This window comes from Eublepharis macularius, chromosome 3, assembly GCF_028583425.1.
Source record: "Eublepharis macularius isolate TG4126 chromosome 3, MPM_Emac_v1.0, whole genome shotgun sequence".
NCBI lineage: Eukaryota > Metazoa > Chordata > Lepidosauria > Squamata > Eublepharidae > Eublepharis > Eublepharis macularius.
Window position 1 is genome coordinate 117,779,650 of NC_072792.1, and position 18,822 is coordinate 117,798,471.

Consider the following 18,822-nt stretch of genomic DNA (forward strand, 5'->3'; position numbering starts at 1 on the left):
CAGCACTTGGTCCACCAGCCGCTGAAATGTGGCAGCCGCCCCATGGAGACCAAACGGCATCTTCTTGAACTGGAAGAGGCCTCGTGGGGTGGCAAAGGCTGTCTTCTCCCGATCGTCTGGCCATACGGGCACTTGCCAGTAGCCCTTGGTCAAGTCTAGGGCCGACAAGTAGCAGGTGGACCCTAGGTGGTCTACCAGCACATCTGCTCGGGGCATGGAATATGCATCGAACTGGGCCACCTTATTCAGATCGCGATAGTTGATGCAAAATCGGGTGGTCCCATCCGGCTTGGGCACCAAGACTATCGGGCTCCTCCAAGCGCTTCGCGAGGGTTCAATTACCCCAAGCCTGAGCATCTCGTCGGTCTCCTTCTCCACTGCCTCCCACCGCTTCCTGGAGATGGGGCGCCAGGTAGCCCGGGCCGTCTGCCCTGGGTCCGTCGGGATGGCATGTTGGATCAGGCTCGTGCTGCCCGGCCTGCGAGAGAAGATCCTGGGAACCCGGGCCCAGAGGTCTTGTAGCTGGGCCCTCTGAGCTGGGCCGAGCTGGGGGTCCACCTTGGGCTCCTCGAACTCCAGGGCGTCGATGGTCCAAGGCAGCGCACTGTCAGGAAGCTCTAATGGGTCCTCGGCTACGCCGCACTCCTCTCCTGGGCGCTCGTGCCACTGCTTTAGGAGGTTCACATGCAGGGTCTTCCGCCGGTGCCGGCCAACCCCACACTGGACTTCATAGGTGGTGGGGCCCAGCACCCTTCGAATCTGGTAGGGACCCCTCCACGGGTCCCCTTCCTCTCTTGGGAACACCGAGTGGTGCACGAGGACCTTCTCTCCTGCCTGGAAAGTCCTCATCTGGGCATCCCGGTCATAGGCGGCCTTTTGCTTTGACTGGGTGCGAGTCAGTCTGCGATTTTCCTCCGCTTGGGACTGTTGCACTCGGTCACGGAGCTGGCTCACGTACTCCTGTATGGGGGGCGCAGGGCTGCTGGCCCGGGCCCCCCAGTGTTCTGTCAGCCGGGAGAGCATCCCCCGTGGCTTGCGCCCATATAGCAGCTCGAATGGGCTGAAGCCAGTGGAGGACTGCGTGGTCTCCCAGAGGGCGAACATGAGCGGGTCAATGTACAGGTCCCACTGGTGAGGCTTGTCCCGTGTCATCTTCTTCTGGGCCTCCTTGACGGTCTGGTTCAGCCGCTCTGCCAAACCGTCTGTTTGAGGGTGGTAAGCCGAGGTGAACACCTGCCGGATTCCCAAATTCCGGCAGAGTTGGCGCATGGCTGTGGCACGGAACGGGCCCCCCCGATCCGTCAAAATTTCAGCCGGCAGCCCCACCATCTCAAAAAACTTGGACAGGGCCCGGACCATCCCCGGGGTCTGCATGGTCTTCAGCGGGATGACCTCGGGGAACCCCGTGGCATAGTCCACAATCACCAGGGCAAAGCAGTGGCCCCGGGGTGTGCATGGCAGCGGTCCGATGAAGTCCATTGCGATGTGTTGGAAGGGCGTCTCCATGACGGGCAGCGGGGAGAGGGGGGCCTTTGGCGGACGGTGGGCTGCCACCCGCTGACAGTGGGACACGAGCAGCAGTGGGCCTTCACGTCTGCATTCACGGAGGGCCAGAAGAACTGCTCAAGGACCTTCCTCAGGGTCTTGTGGTGCCCCAGGTGCCCGGCCCAAGCGTGCTCATGGGCCATGCGGAGGACTTCCGCCCGATAGGCTGCTGGCACAAGTAGCTGGCGGACCTCTCCCTGGCCATTCAGGGCGCAGGCCAGGTGGACCCAGACCCCCCCTTGCTTCTCGATGCGAGGAAGCCGATGAGACCTCCGCTCATCCCGCACTAGCTCCTCCTCGCGGGCTGCTGTCTCTCGCAAGCGCTGCAAGGATTCATCTGCCCCTTGGGCATCGCAGAATGGGAGGTCTGCCGGGGGTCCAGCTGGGTCTTCCGCCCGGGATTCTGCCCCTGGTCTGACAGAGGGACCCTCATCTGGGTCGGCGGCCTCCTCTACTTGCAGAACTGGAGCGACTTGTGGGTTTGCTAACCCCTCTGCTGCCTCCCTGAGTAGCCTGTAGAACTCCGGGGCATCTCTTCCCAGCAGCATTGGGTGGGGCAAGTGGGCTACCTTGACGACCTCTATACGGCGGCGCACCCCCAGGTATTCCACCGTGACCCAGACTGCAGGATACGGCAGGGTGCGGCCCATCACATCTGTCACTGGGATCCAGTGGTGCACTGGGGTGGCGGCTGGGATGAGTTGGGTGTGGATCGCTGAGACTGCACTCCCTGAGTCCAACAGGGCCTGTAGTTCTGCCGGCCTATCTTCACAGTGGCACATAGACTCTGCATCCCCCTGCCAGCTGAGTCGGCTGGCGGGTTGATTTCCCAAGCCAATGCACATACCACTGGCAAGGAGGCTGTGGGGGCGCAGGCTTGCATCTGCTGCTCCACTGCCTGCGCTAGCTCCGCCGGAGCTGCTTGGAAGGCCACCTCCAGCTTCCTCCACATTCTGTCCAGGTGTTCCTCCAGCCACAGTCTGGGCCCCGCTGGGGCTGCGGCATTGGGATACATCCCTTCGACTGGCGCCTGCGTCAGAACGACCTTCCTCATACGGGCCACCAACTTGTCAGGGCTTGCAGCAGCCACCGCTGGGCGGGGCGCTGGGCGGTCTGCTCCTGACATCAAAGGGGGGCCAGGGATTCTGCAGGACCCTGCTCTGTGGAAGGAGGGGCGGTATACATCACCCAGACACCCTCTCAGTCCACTTGCTGGCCTGTTCAACCTGTGCCACTCACCCTCTTTGGCCTCTGCCATCTCTGCCATCTCTGCCATCTCTGCCATTGCCGCCGCCGCCGCCGCCGCCGCCGCCGCCGCTGCCTCCATCCACTGTCCTCCTTGCCTTTGCTCTCACACTGCTCTGCTTCCACTCCACACCAGCACTCCATACTCACACCCACCACCTCAGAGCTCTTCCTAGCCACCTTATATAGGGTTTCCCTGCCCCGCCCTCCTTCTAGGCTTGTTCCCTCTCCTGACTTGGCCCAGCTGTGCCTTCCCTCAGGTGTTTCCCTCCTACCACTAATCTCTTCTTGGCTTCCTTGCCTTGCTGGCAGGGTGGGGTTGAATGCGAGCCATCCCCAGCTGAGGTCTCCTTGGCCTTGCTCACGAGGAGCTGCCCCAGTAGGCCTTTGAACTGCTGAGCTTGCCTGGCCTTGCTCACGAGGAGCTGCCCTGGCCAGCCTTTGGGCTGCCTGCTCATTGATGCTGGGTGGGGCTGCCCATCTCTTCCCCCAGAATGCCTGTGGCAGCTCCACCTGGGGGGGGGGCTTGGCTCCTAGCAACTCCTGAGCCAGGCTGCTGTCCTCTATCCGGGGTGTGGCTCTGGGCTGTAGTGGCCGCTTCTCCTCCCTGCCAGGTAAGAGCTCTGTTTGGGCTGCTGCTGAGCCCCTATTCCCCCTGCCTTGGCCCTTTTCCTCTGTCCTGCTTAGCCCCCTCTCTTCCCCATGGAGGGTGGGACTGGCTGGCCTCCCCCTGCTCCCTCCAGCCCTCTGAGGCTTTGGCCTTTTGCCCCTTCCCCCTGGAGTGGGCAGGTTCTGGACCTGGTTGCTGGCTGGGGTGGTAGGGCCACTGCCTCCCAGCTGCCTCCTATTGCTCCCTCCTGGCAAGTCTGGGGGCTGGGACCCAGACCCTGGACACATGCCACTATTAGCAGAATGGAATTATAAGATATAGCCCAGTGGAATGCAAAGCAATAATTTTTAAAACTGTTCCAGCATGGGGTCTGTAAAACTGACAGCCTGGGCAGCAGGAAAAGAGGCTGTCAGTTTCACAGACCCTGTGCAGGTTTCAGCCCATAGGCTGAACCCAGCACAGGGGCTGTTTTCACACTGTCTATAAATCACGGGAGACTCACGGAAGGCTGCCAGCTTTCTCCCCCGATTTTTGACGCCATCTGTTTACAAAACGCCACAAACAGTGATTTACAGCGTTTTGTAATCAGATGGTGTTAAAAATCGTGCGAGGAAGCCGGCAGCCTTCCGTGAGTCTCCCACGATTTATAGACAGTGTGAAAATGGCCAGGGTCTGTGAAACTGACACCCCCTTTTTCCTGCACAGGGGCTGTCAGTTTCACAGACATTGCGCTGGGTTCAGCCAATGGGCTGAAACTGGTGTGGGGTCTGTGAAACTCCAAACTGGCAACAGAACAGCTAGAAAAATTCATTTGTTCCATAAACACGTGTTCCCACGGAATGCGTGTTTCGGTGCAAAAGAACCAGCCATTCTGTACGGAATTTTATTCCGTGGTTCATTTGTGCCCATCTCTACCCAGCACTAATAAAAACCTGTTATTAATGCTTCTGTTTTGTCTCTGTCACTTTTATCTTGATGTTGTCACTGGCATTCCTCCATGTCTTACAGGCAAACATGCCTCTGACCAGCACAGAAACAAAGGGCAGACCATCAGCAACACAAGCAGAACTGTACTTGATTCAATTATGCTATTCGAAACTGAACACCACTTGAATGAGTCTCCTAGAAAAGCCCTACTTCCCACAGAACTAGAATTCAGACTGTCATTAAAAGACTCCTAATCTCAGAAGTCAGCCTTGGCTGTATTTTCATTACTGGGTGAAATGGCCTATGATTATATCTGGAATTATATATCTCTAGAGCTTTTTTTGCATAATATTCATAGCACATATTTCTGGCTAGCCTCTTTACAAAGAGAATGTGGGACTGTAGAGAAGGCGTGTGCACTGTCACTTCATCTGTGCTGTCACTTCCTTGGCTATCTTCTTTGCAAAGAGGCTGGCAGAGAAGGCACCAGAGAAGGCGACAGGGCATGCCCAAAGATGATGTCATCAACGAGTGTGACAGAGTATATTGATTGCCCTGTTGCCTTCTCTGCTGCCCACTGACATGAGTTCCAACACTTTTAAAAAAACAAAACAAAAGAAGCATTGTATTTCTCCATTCTATTTTTTACCTTAACTGATTTTTTCCAGTACCTAGAAATTCCCTTCACCTTTTACAGCTCATTTGTTCAACTACTATTTTCCAGTTGTCAAATCAGGGCACATACCTGAACCTCAATCTCTGCCCTAATAGCCCTATAAGGGGAACAAAATCTTCCCCAAAGATGCTATTTATCTGCTCCAAGAACTCTTGTGAGTTGCAGAGCTCATACCAGGCACAAGACACGCTGTTCTTACTTTTATTACTGGATTTATTTGCTGTAAAGCTACCTAGTGCCAGAAGCCTCCAGTGCAGGAGTGGAGACTTTCTACGTGCTGTGAGGGACCCATGCAGTAAGTAAGTTGAGAAACTTCATGGTGAACCTGCAGAGTAGGTAAACGAATTCCCTCAATTACATGCGATCAGATTGTCTTGATGTTCACTAGCCAAAGTGGAGTTGGTGGCAGTTGCAGACATGTGGGGCAGTGGCAGACAGTTGACAGACATAAAAAGTCTAATTTCATGCATTTTAACAGCTCACTGAACAGTCAGTTTCCTGCTTGTGACCTGAAAGCAAGATGTGAACAGAACCAGTGGGCTCAAGCATGCCTAATTATAAGTAGAAGCTGCTATGCCAAAGAATGATTTTTGAATGATTTTTCTACATGGATACTGTATAGGATACTGTAATATTCAGTCATATTCAGGAATAAAGCCAATGAACTTGCCTCTTGAACTCTAAATTCTAAGGAGCAAGTCAGGCACAGAATAGAACAACATTCTTGGATTCTTTCTTTCTTGTTCTATAAAGAAGAAGAATCCATTTGTAGCATTCAGTGACAGTCCATTCCTTGAGTAAGCAATTGCTAAGCAAACTGAGAAGCCACAAAAGGTTCAGCACAGGATCTAATTCTATGAGAAGATAATGGATTTAGATACATTTTATTTCTTATCAGTACAAAAACAAACAAAAGAGGATTTATATTTTCTTAATGGCTTTGCTTTGTAGAGGTAAAATGTGATTGCTTGGCAAACCACTTAAGGATGGAAATCTATTTTCACTTCTTTTACAATGAGATGCACAGTCATTTCCCTCTTTGATGCAGACTAAATTTCCTCAGCTATAACAATACCATTTTAAATTCAAACTGTGAGAAACTAGGTAACAGCTCCTGGCAAATAGGAAAGAGAACTACTATTACTGAAAGAGAAGCATAAGAATAGGTCATTAGATCTGCTTTGAAATGTCAAGCTAAATTTACCTTAAAACAAGAAAAAGTTAGCAATGTATCTGAAGTGCATTAAGAATGTTGAAGGGAGAGACTGATAGGGAGCATAATCCCCCATTCATTTGCAGTAGCAATTAATTGGATTCAGAGAACTGTGAGCCTACTCAGGGAAAAATCCTTCCCATTTGGAGATTGTATCTACACCAAGTCTACACCAAGTTTAAAACTGGAGGCAAGATGATGAGCATCATGAGTATGAGATCTTTCCACTATGCTTAAGGACTGCTGAATGTTCAGGGAGCCAATTGTTGGATCTTTGTGCCTCAAGATCCAAGAGGATTTCTCTCTTATCCCCCAGTAAAGCTATTGAGCATCTCTGTATTAAGGAAGTCATCCAGGTTTGCTGATAACACAAGGGTTGCCATCCCCCCCTTTACAGCAGGGGACAAGGGGATTGCTAGGCAGGCATGCCCCCCGCCCCTGATCCGTCTGTCTTAAATGCTTATACTCCAGAGGCCCTGATGACTTCATTTCTGATTGAAAATGCAGGACCAAAATTGACCCAAAACAGAACATTGTTGCTATGTTTGGGGCCAATTTGAGACCCTGTAGCTTCCAGTTTTCAACTGGAAGAGCACTTTCAGGGTGTCCAGAGCATGCGTGCACACCATTTCATAGCATGTTCCAGTGGTTCCTGAGCTGCCTCTCCACTCCCCCCTGCCAGCCAGGTGGGTGACGAGGGGCTGACAAGTTAGGGGGATCTCCCAATCCCAGTGGGACGTTGACAACCCTAGATGAAATTAATCCCTATTTTTCTGTTTCAACTAAGTGAGGTGAGATAATGGGCACTCAGAACCAATGTTTGGATAATGGGCTGGATGAGGACCAATAAACCAATGCTCTGTTCAGATAAGAGTAAATGGTACTGGATAATAATGAACATCAGGAATTAAATAGTCAGTCAAGACTGCACTCTTCTACAAGTCTGCAACTTGAAGTACTATATATATAAATGAAATCCACATCTCTGGGCATATAGTGCCTTGCCCAACTTCAACTGGTGTACCAACTATGAATTTCCCTTGATAAGCTTCACCTAGTCACAGCTGAAGCTCTACTTCTATCCAGGCTGGATTACTGTAATCAACGATGTCTTTAAACACTAGCAAGAAGCTTCAGTAAATGAAAAATGTGGCCACAAGTCTTAGTAATTCTGGGCCCCTGGGTAAAACTTCAAGATGGGGCCACAGAATCACTGGGTGGTGGATCAGTGGGTGAGGAAAGGCCCTAACTGCTCACTCCCATCTGGTTAAAGTTTTTAAAGTCTAAGGAAGCTTACAGGACCTCTTGCTCCCATATGAATCTGGCTGTCCATTACAGTCCTTTCTCTGTGTGTACCTACCCTGAGCGGAGTGATCACCAAGAAAAGGTTCTTCTTTGTGGTGGCATCTTGACTATGAAACGACCCCCATGTGAACCTTAGGCTTTCTAGTTTTAGATGTGGTGGAATGGGAAAGGGAAAGCAGTGGAGAGGAGGTGGAGAAAAGAAGACAAAGAAAAGTGAGACTGACAGCTGGATGGGGACAGCTGTCATGGAAGGCAGCCGGACAATGTCAGGTTGAAGGGACCTGTGCGTGGACTGAGAGGGTGTGAGGGTGAGGTATACCCCCCCCCTTTCACAGAGCAGGATCCCACATATTCCCTGAAGGTCCTTTAAGGCGGAAGTCTGGCAGGCCAGCATCCCACTGGGTGGCACCTATGGCAGAACCTGACAAGGAGAGCATGCAGCCACATAGCTCAGCAAGTGATCTCACGTCAGGAGGATTCATGTGCCTGGCTGCAACAGCAGCAACAGCAAAAGGGGAGCTGAGGAGCCAGATGGTCAGCTGGCCGAGACATGCATGAGTACCCCTTCCCCTTCCCTTGGGTGGGCAGCTGGGCCAATGGCAGGCGGGCATGGTGCAGGGCCGATGTGGTTGAGCTGGACTGGAAAAGTGGATATGGTGCTGGGCCAGGAGGCAGCTGGCTAAGGCAAGCAATCCCAATGCTTCCCTCCCTGGCTGTTTAATCAAAGTTTGCAGTGTGAATCCTTTCAACAGTGGTTTACACAGGAGGAAGCTTATCTCTCCTTTTCCCATGTGCATGTGAATGAGTAAGTTTGGGGGAGAAGAGTCCGATCTGTTTTCAGAGTGAACAGGGGAGGAGAGAGAGAAATGCCTGTGGTTTGTGTTGGTGGAGGTTCCTTTCCCTTTCCTTGGGGAAATGCTAGGAGAAGGTCAAGTTGGTGGCCAGGTTGTCTTTGCAGGAACTGGACAGGAGGAAACCCATCCATGGTTTTGTGTTGCTGTTCCCAACGTTTATATCCCCTCCAACTATGCCTTTTGATCTTTTCTCTCCCATTTCCAAGCCTTTTCTATTCTTTTCTTCTCCTCTCACCACACATATATTTTAATATTCCTCTTTTCAGACCTTCCTTCCTTCCTCCCTTTCTTCTGTGTCCTTCCTTCCTTCCCTTTCTTCTGTGTCCTTCCTTCCTTCCTTTCCATGTCTTTCCCTCCCTCCATTTCCTTTTTTCCTTCCTTTCTTTCCATGTCTTTCATATTTTCAATTAAAAACTTTGGGGTTGCCAGGCCCGACTTGGAAAATACCTAGGGAATTTGGGGGTGGAGCCAGGAAACTTTGGGGGGGGGGTGCCTAGCAAGGATGTGACATCACTTATGTGATGTCACTTCCAGGTCAAAGGGATAGCACTTCCCAAACTCCTCCCCTTCCGATGATGGGATTTCCAGCATAATGCACCAAAACTCCGCCCCTTACTGTGATGTTACTTTCAGGGCACTCCCCCAAGCCTGCCTCTTCCTCTAAAGTCATGTAAATGCATCATATGTTGTGGATCTCAAACATCTGACATTTATTCTATGTGTCTCTTACATTAAGCAAGTTTGGCCATCCCTGATCTAGGGCTAGTCCTTTACTTTCTTGTGTCTGAGATATGTGTGTGTAGATACTGAGAATGAGATCTGTTTTGGGCTTCTTGGATGTGTTACAAGCTTTCTAAGTTATTAGAAAATACTGGCTTTGTTGTACATTTCATTTGATTTTATTTATGTAAACCACCCTAAAAAAATTATGCAGAGTTTTTGCAGGATATAATTGTTTAAAAAACAACAATGCAAATATATCAGCTATGTAGAAATGCAGGACAATAGTAAAATGAATCTGCATTGCAAACTAAATCCCATCACAGGCATACCTTAATATTTCAGGCATTAAGACAAAAACAAAGTTAATTCAACAATTTACCAGAACCTCATTTTGAGTGAGCAGCAATCAATCCAGTGAAACGGCACATACATATTACTTTATCTTGTTTTAATGCTGAGAGAAGGTTATCAAAATAAGTTTTAACAATTTTTGTAAAGTTCACATGTACGAGAGATTATTCGTGAAGATAGGGAACACGACGGAAGATCATAGTCATTAGATGAGGGACAAAGTAGAATGACATCACTGTCTGCCTTCTAGCCAGGAAAGGAAACAAGGAATTATCTGAAGAGTGAACATCTGGAATGTATATATAAATTCAATGACAAATTTTCACACATACTCATTCACTGAATTCTGCTAGTCTTTTTACAGTCCAAGAAAAAACAGTAGTCCTGTGATCTGTATGTAATACCTTAAACAGTAGTCCTGTGATTGTATGTAATACTTTAAACAAGGCAATATTTCTTGTAAACAAAACACAAAGGAATCTATAGATGTTTGTGATTTCATGAGCTGTAAGGAAAAATACTGTTTCACAACTGAAACAGTGACAAACAAATATAAGCTCAAATAAAAATGCATAGACAACTTAAAGATAAAAAATTATCTGTTTTAGTTTAATCATGCAATATGATTCTAATAAAAAATTAATATTGATGTATTAACCCTTAAATATCACTAAATTAAATATTAAATGTTACAAATAATTTCTAAGAGCACTGGTGTACAAAACACTTTCATTTTTTATTTCTATGATAGATCATAACTCTTTCCACCCACTGAAAAAAAATCATACTTGAAATGCTTCAACAGTTCACAGTTGAAATCTAACAATCAAATCAGAGAGTGACCTTTCTTTTCTTTTCTTCTTTTTTCAGTAATGCAAGTTCCTGCAGTAAACATTATTTATGAGGCCAATAAAATTACCGCTTAAAAACCCATTTCTTTCCTTCTCAGAATACAAATAGTATTTCAAATTAATTCTTACCTTGAACTGTTAGAGTTGCTGATGCTTCTGCTTTTCCAACCATATTTTCTGCAACACAAGTATAAGATCCCATGTCTCCTGCCATAACTTTTCGGATTTTCAAGGTGTGGTCATCACGGATTTCATACCTAAATCAAAGAAACATATCTAAACCAAAGTAGGCAATTTTTAGCAGTGGTCTGAGGGAGAACAGAAATTGTGTGTCTGGGAGAGACATGCCACTTTATCAGACTATTTAAAAAGTTTATTGGAAGCAGGGTATACACATGCTTTAAAGAAAGATAAATAGAATGCTATTTAGTAACTTGGAAGATATGGAATCTGTGCATAGGTACAATGAGAAGCAAAGGTGGGCCTGAAAAGTGCTAATTAAGGCTTCTAGATACTTTAAAGAATATGTTCCTCACTGCATACCTGTTCAGCAGTGAACTGACACTTTCTAAATATCTGGAACAGCTCATCATATACATAGATTGCTCTACAGTTGATCATTCACCCACAAGTTTCTTGAGTCTCAGGCAGCATGGGAAATATTTGAATAATGAAATGATCCTTTTATTAGCAAAGTAGACTGGATTCAGCCAGCTGAGCTCACCCAATCCCTTTCTTATTGTAGTTCCTGCCCCACATCACATTTTCCCAAGTAAAACCCATGATTCCTTTTGGGGCTCAAAAGTGGCATAGCCTTCTTAGTGGTCAAAGGAGACCTTTCTCCTCTTTTTCATCAGTAGAAAAGCTCGTTTTATCTAAATCATTCTCTCTTACATTTTTTCTTACACTTTAGTTAGAGAAATGGTCAGAAGACATGAATTGAGAGCTTTTAAAGACCTTTAAAATAACAACTTTGCATTTCATTGTCAGTAAATTATTTAATGTTGTATGTTATTCGTTATTTAATTAAAAGGCTTCTTTGAGGCTGCAAACACAAAATGAAATTTGCTGTTTTCATTTTTAAAGAACAAGAGTATAGCCACAATAACATCCTAAGAAAAGTTACCAGATTTGTAATGTTTTGCATGTAATGTATTTAATTTAGATTTTATCTCTGCTTGTTAATACAGGTTTTTTAAATATCTGTCACTATGGATTTAAACACAAGCCTTAGAGGAAGAAGGAGCTGGATGGATGAGTGATCTGATTGGATGGTAGCTGTACCCTAGGGGGCGGAATGAACTGCAGTTTTTAGTCAGTGCGCTGAAAGTATTCATCCTGATCAAATCAGGCAAACAGTGTAGAGCCTGAGAGAGAGTCTGTGTCAGTATGTTTCTGAAAGCAAGTTAACCAGCCAGGAGATTCTGATTGTCAGTCTTTAGGTGTCTCAGAGAAAGGATTCTAGCTAAATCAAGCAAACTTGTGTTGAAGTTCAGTTTGTGTATATCTGAGAGAGACATTATTATATCTAGATCACTAGGTTTGCCAGCTGGAGATCTTCTGGAATTACAACTGATCTCCAAGGAACAGAGATCAGTTCCCCTGGAGAAAATGGATGCCATGGTGAACTCTATGGCAGTATACCCCACTGAGAGCGCTCCCCTTCCCAACCCCCCCACTCCAGGCTCCACCTCCAAATTCTCCAGGAGTTGAAATAAAAAGAGTGTGGTTGAGACCAGAGCTCTCCTGAGGTATATGTGTAACGTAAAGTAAGGAGCTGTTGAATTGAAGGTCCAAACGCAAAGGTTATGAACATAAAATGAATGGCAAATAATTACAAGGGTTATTACAAACTTTTCAGTACAAAAACAAAGCAGTTTACAAACCAGTTGCATTCTTACTTTTTAAAAGAGAGGATAAAAATATATTGTACCTTGCTTTAGGTAGTTCTCCATCATCCTTCCTCCATCTTACTGTAGGAACTGGATCGCCACGTGCTTCACACTTAAACTCTGCACTGTCATCCACAATTACTGCCAAATTACTTGGCCTCTTCACAAATGAAGGTCTTTCTAAGGAAATAAATATGAAACTCAGATGAGAAAAATGGTAGGAACTCCCTGAAAAAGCAATAGCAAAATGTGTTGGGAACACACTTGTAATTTATGGTATCACAACATATTTTTAAAACATATTTGTTATATTTATTTTCACTGTAGCATTTTGCCATATAGAACAAAATGAATTTCATACCTTGCATCTTCATAATTTTTCATCAGAAACATACTTTTGCTGAGACTACAGTGTGTTGTTGACATTAACAACAACAACAGCAACTTTCAATTTATATACCGCCCTTCAGGACAACTTAATGCCCACTCAGAGCAGTTTACAAAGTATGCCATTATCATCCCCACAACAAAACACCTTGTGAGGTGGGTGAGGCTGAGAGAGCTCCAGAGAACTGTGACTAGCCCAAGGTCACCCAGCTGGCTTCAAGTGGAGGAGTGGGGAATCAAACCCGGCTCTCCAGATTAGAACCTTGTGCTCTTAACCACTACACCAAACTGGCTCTCCTTAAGTACCTAACTACAAGTAGTCGTAAATAATTGAAAGTCTTTGCTCAGAGATCAGTCTTTTCCAAATGGATTTTTCTGATAAAATTCCTCCAGTCGATTCCAGTTATGCTTTGCCCCACATGGTATTGTGGTGTGATGAAAAAGAATGGGTTACTGGGATTTTGATCTAATTATTAGTGTACCTCCCACTGCTTTCAGGAAGAATGGTGGATTTAGTTGGCAAACCCATGAAGTTGGCAAAAGGCAATAATATGCTACAGTTACAAGATATGTTGCAAAGGCACTGTACCAAATCATTTAAAATATGCAAAAGGAGTAGGGTTGAGCTGTTGACTACAGAGATAGTCTGTAGAATTCTGATATTTCAGAAACCAAAGTCACATGTAAGCAGATTTAACCAGATATACACACATAAGGGAAGGCCCTAGAATTGTGTGCAAGCATAATCACAATGACAAGAGGTGCCTTTCCTAAGACATTTGCATCAAAACAAGTATCTGGATATCTCAAATTTATTGGTACATTTCAACAGGGGCAAACAGCAAAGCAAGGCCCAAGTGTTAAACTGACACCAGCAATTCAGAAAAACAAGAACATTTTAAATTGTATAACCACAAGGGTTCTGCTGACTTTGTTCACATGACTCAGAGGACACTTGTTTGGGGCACTATAGACATTCCATGAGACCACAGATTCTGTCTCCTTGGAAATGCCAAAGTATGTGTGGAAAAAGTTGAATCCATGCCTCCGATACTACCTTAGTACCACACCTGATCAAGGGAAAAGTAGAAAAGGTCCAAAGCAGAGGTAGGCCCAGCTGGCCAGTTTAGAGGACACAGTTTAAAAGTCCACCCTGCTGGGATGGTCCTTGAGCCTCTGATAGGTAACCTGGGTAACACTTAGAATTTAGAAGCTGGATTTTAACTAAAATGGGGCAGTAGGGTATTTGAGAAGCAAAATCTATTTAAAATTAGTATGGTTGTACCTTAAGTGAATAAAGTATATGCTTTTATTTTTAAACAGCTTAATTTATGCAATAATTTTTATGACCATCTTTACAATTCATTGTCTGCTATATATCTATATCTATATCTATCTATATCATATAGACTGATTTCATTATTAAATGTGAACAATAAAATTTTTACAACCTTAATGGCAGAGAGATTAAGAAAATGTATTCCAAATATAATTCATGAAGATCAAACAGGATTTGTCCCAAAGAGATATATGTGAGTTAACATCAGATATCTGCTTAATGCAACTGAGTATTGAAAGAGAAAAGGAGAAAAAACATCATTTATATTTTTGGATACAGAGAAAGCTTTTGCTAATATGTCTTGGCAATTTTTGATGAAAGTATCACAAAATATGTATTATGGGACCAAATTTTTAAATTGGATGTGAAGCATTTATATTGATCAGCAAGTCAGAATTTTAGTGTATGGTTTCCTAATGGAGAAAATTGAAATATCAAAAGAAACTTGATAGGAATGTCCAATATCACCACTAGGGATGTGCATTTCGGGTATCCAATTCGAACCCCCCCCCCCCCAAAATCAGGCCCAATTCAGAAAGAAGCAAAGCTTTGCCGGCTGTTTGGATTTGCAAAGTTCTGAGCCAAAATCAAGCTTCCTGTGCTTTTTTATGAGAGGGGAGGGGGGAGAAAGAGTGAGTAACTCACTACAACCTCCTCCTAACCCCTCCCATCTGGTAAAAAAAAAGGCGGGAAGCTTGAATTTGCTTCAGAACTTTGCTGGCTGCTTGCATTGCATTGCAATGCAATGCAAGCAGCCAGAAAAGTCTGCAGAGATTCCCGCCTAATTTACAGGATGGGAGGGGTGAAGAGGGGTTAGTGAGTACAAGGGGGAGGAGGAAGGGGGATCAGGGAAGGGAGGGGGAGTTAGGAGTGTCCAATCCCACTGCTGCATCCTCCTTCCAGAAATTGGATTCTCTGGAAGGAGATACAGCAGAGGATTTAAATTGGAGGCTTGCCTTTTGGCCAGCCCACATTTTTCCTTGGCCTACGTAGAGACTTGAGAGTACTTCCACTGGGACTCCCTGTCTCCATTGTTGGCTGGCCTGCTGGCCTGGGACTTCACTGAGAGAAGAGGACTTCACTAACTTTGCTTCACCTGGAGGATTTCCTGTCTGCCTGACTGTCACCGCTGGACTGGTGAGAGAGTCAGTCAGTGACTCACAAGGTTTTCTCTGGGGGGGGGGGGTTGCTTGTTGGGGGGGGGGAAGGGTAGGGATTGTTTTTAAAAAGTTAATTTAAAATCTTTATTTTGGGGGGAGAGATTCTTGCTTCTTTGTGTGTGGGGGGGAGGGCCTTTGTTGGTGTGGGCAGCTTCTGGCTGGGGCATTTGTTTGGTGGGGGAGGCTGGTCTTTATTTGCAGTTTTAAATTTTGGGTGGGTTTACCTTTTTTCCTGCTGTTGGTGGGGGTGGGAGGATACTGTTTGTGTTTGAATTGTGTGTGTGTTCTGTGTTGTTTTAAAGTTCACTTTTTCCTGCTGTTGTTGGGGGCAGGGAACCTGTTCCATTTTTTTTTTGGTTTAAAACTTTATTGTTGGGGTTTTAAATATTTTTACTGCTGTTGTGGGGGACGGGGGAGGAACTGTTCCTTTTTTTGCATTTTAAAAGTTTCCTGTTGGTGTTTTAAGTTTTTTCCCTGTTGCTGGTATGTGTGTGGGGGGGAGGGGGGGACCTGTTCCTGTTTTTTTGCAGTTTAAAATTTTCCTGTAGGTGTTTTAAATTTTTTCCTGTTGTTGGTGTTGGGGAACTGTTATTGTTTTTAAGAGTGTGTGTTGAGGAGGTCTAGGTAGGGTTCAGGTGGGGCCTTGCTCAGGGGTTTTGATTTTAATTTGCTGTGTTTAAGTGGTTGGGCCTGAGTTTTTAATTTCAATTTAATTTTGTTTTTGCTACTTTGCTGTAAGTGTTTGTGTGTGTTTGGTGTGTGGTTAAGAGGGGGCTTGCTGTGGGATTCTGGTTTAAATTGCTGTGGTTAAGTGGTTGGGCCTGAGTTTTTAATTTCAATTTAATTGGGATATTGCTTCTTTGCTGTGTGTGTGTGTGTGTGTGTGTGTGTGTGTGTGTGTGTGTGTGTGTGTGTAGGAGAGTTGGGGTTCAGAGGGAACTTGCTTGGGGGGTTTTGTTGGTTTTTACTGTTGTTGGTTTTAATTTTTCCAAATTTTACACTTGTTGGAGTTAGTGTTCCTTACAGTTAGTGTTTTACAGTTAAGGTTTGTTATCTACTACTGTTGTTCTGTTGGTTGGGTGGTTGTGTTTGCAGTTATAGTAGTGTTTGGTAAGTTTACTTTGAGTGTTCCAGATAAATTAGTTTTGATTTAAATAGTAGATTTGTGAGTTAAGTAGGCTATTGGTAGGCTTCTGTCATTTAATAATATTGCCCTCTAAAATAAATTGTTAGGGAATGAAGTATAGTTTCCCCCATTAAATAGGCTTCTGTAGGAGAAGAATCAGTAAGAGTTAGGTTGGGTTCTGTTCAAATATAAATAGGCTGCTCAATAATAGTCCCTTAAGTAGGGTTTCCCTGCCCACCTCTGGCACCCTTGGAGCCAGGCCGGGCACATTTTTTGTAACAGGCTTTCCCTTAAGGTGAAGTTTAATCCAGGTTGATTCCTGAAGAGGAATTCAGCTGTTTGGTGTAGGTTTAGGTTCACATACATAAATAGGGCCCTTTAAAAAGATTTAAGTGACCATCTTCAGTGAAAGAGCCAAAAAAAAAAGTTTAGAAATAGGTAGATAGGTGATAAATACATACTTTGGGCTATGCTTTAAGTTTTATTTTTAGAACAATTTATAGCTGGTAGGGTAGGCTCAATGGAGGAAGCATGAGTGAGAGGAAAGCTGAGAGGGGCCCCGGGGGAAAGGCCAGTGGTAAATCTAGAGGTGTGGAGGGAAGGGGAAGGGGGAGTGCTGTGGCTATCCCCCCATCTGAGCGGAGGACGCCCTTCCCTGCACTGCTGCCGTTCACCAGCCTGGCTTCTGGTGACAGGAAGAGGGTTCGCAAGGCCCTCTTTCATGAGGCAGCTGCTGAAGGGTCACCCCCAACCCAGGTGTCTGAGGCAGGGGCTGGCACTAGGTAGGGGCCTGTTGCTGAGGCCCCCCCTCCTCCAGTGGTTGAGATCCAGTTGCTGGAGGAGGGACAGTATGTGGTGTCTCCAGGGATGGACGTGGGACCCATGACTTTTCCTGCATTCCCACTCACCCCAGGGACCCGTTGAATGTTGGAGGAACTGCAGGAGGAACCCCTTGCTGGGCAGTCCTCCCCTGTTTTCTCTGAGGCCAGCAGCAGGCCTCTTACAGCTGTGCAGGATGAAAGGGTGCTGGAGGAAGAGGAAGAGACTGTGGTGGAAGAGCCCACATCTCTGCCACTTCATTCTCATTCATCTCCCACTGCCCAGCCAAGAGTGAGATACGGTATGTCTGCCCCAAGCACCTCACAGGTGGTGTCTCCTGGGGCCCCCATAAGCGCCTCCCCTGTGCAGCGTGGGGCCCCAATTACCTCCAATATCTGGAGTCACTTCCAGAGAACGGAGGACCCCAGGTTTGCCTAGTGCTGGCATTGTAGGCACAGATCAATCGCGGGAGGGATGTGAAACATGTCTCCATGTCTGGAATGCAGAATCACCTGAAGAGGCAACACCAGGTGGTGCTTCTTCGGGGGGAGAGTTCAAGTGGCACCACATGGCTGCCAGCTGGCCAGAAGGAGGCAGGCTCCTCTGGTGCTCTCCCCCCACGGGTTCCTGTAGGGCAGGGACACCAAGCCTCTCTGATGGAGATGCTTGGTACGCAGGGTGCTAGTGTGTCAGAGGGAGGATCCATAAGGCGAGCCGGCGCTTCACACACCACATCATCAATATGATAGCAGTAGACAGTCAGCCGTTCTCCTTAGTTGACCATTTCAGCTTCCAAGGGCTGCTCCGTGATGCCTATCCCTGGTACATGATCTCTGCTCGCACAACATTGGGCAGGCCCATGGTGCCCTTGTTTTACAGGGTTGCTAGGGATCATGTGAAGGCATAGATGCCCCATGCTGCTGGGAGAACTGTGCACTTCACATCCGACATCTGGACCTGCTCTAGTGTGCAGCATGCGTACCTCTTGCTTACTGCTCACTGGTGGCAACCCAAGGACCTTCAGGGTGGGGGTGAGGTGTCCAGTGTTAAGCAGGGATGGATGGGAGACTGCCAGGCCAGCTACCACAAGGCCTTGCTCCATGCTGAGGTTCTTGACGTGTTGCACATGGTGGAGAACATGGCAGTCACCTTCAGGAGGGAGTTGGACGGCTGGACAGGGGAGGGCACTGCCACCATGGGATTCATGGTGACAGATGGTGGCCAGAACATGAGGGCAGCAGTGTGGCAGGTGAGCCACGAGCGCATTTACTTTGCGGCTCACAAACTTCACCTAGTGGTGAAAGCTGCACTTGGGGTGGGCTCCTCCCCAGAACCCCAGGACCCTGCAACTCGTGACCTCCAGTATCTCCAGCAGAAATGTTGAAGGCTCACAGGTCACTTCTCGAGCAGTGTGAAGTCCACTCACGAACTGTGCCAGAAAGCCATGGCAGGTGTGCCAGAGCATGTCCTGTTCTCTGATGTAGTCACTCACTGGAACTCCACCTGTGCCATGATGGAGAGCTTCATGGAACAGCAGACCGCCCTTGAGGTGTGGCTCTTGGAGAGTGATGCTTGGAGGCAGGAGGGTGAGTTCAGCCAGTAGGATTGGCTCACTGTCTCCCAGACAGTGGAGGACTTGAAGCCCTTCAAGGACTTCACTGTAGTGGTCTCGTCTGACACGGCAACCCTGGGTCTAGTCATTGCTCTGGTGCACACGCTCCAGAGTTCATCGGCCTCCTTTGTCGACCCAGATGCACCACATGCAGACATTGTTCCAGCAGTGCGCACACTCGTGAGAA

At 46.8% G+C, this 18,822-nt stretch overlaps 1 protein-coding gene across 1 annotated transcript in view; it reads right to left on the reverse strand.

The window, feature by feature from the left end:
- The window catches only part of ROBO1 (roundabout guidance receptor 1), a 533,171-nt gene that overhangs the window by 166,433 nt on the left and 347,916 nt on the right, over positions 1–18,822 (reverse strand). The window contains exons 5-6 of the mRNA XM_054973392.1: positions 12,234–12,372; positions 10,430–10,557 (exon numbers count right to left, since the gene is read on the reverse strand). Coding sequence (XP_054829367.1) covers positions 10,430–10,557; positions 12,234–12,372 — 267 coding nt within the window. The remainder of the gene's footprint in view (positions 1–10,429; positions 10,558–12,233; positions 12,373–18,822) is intronic.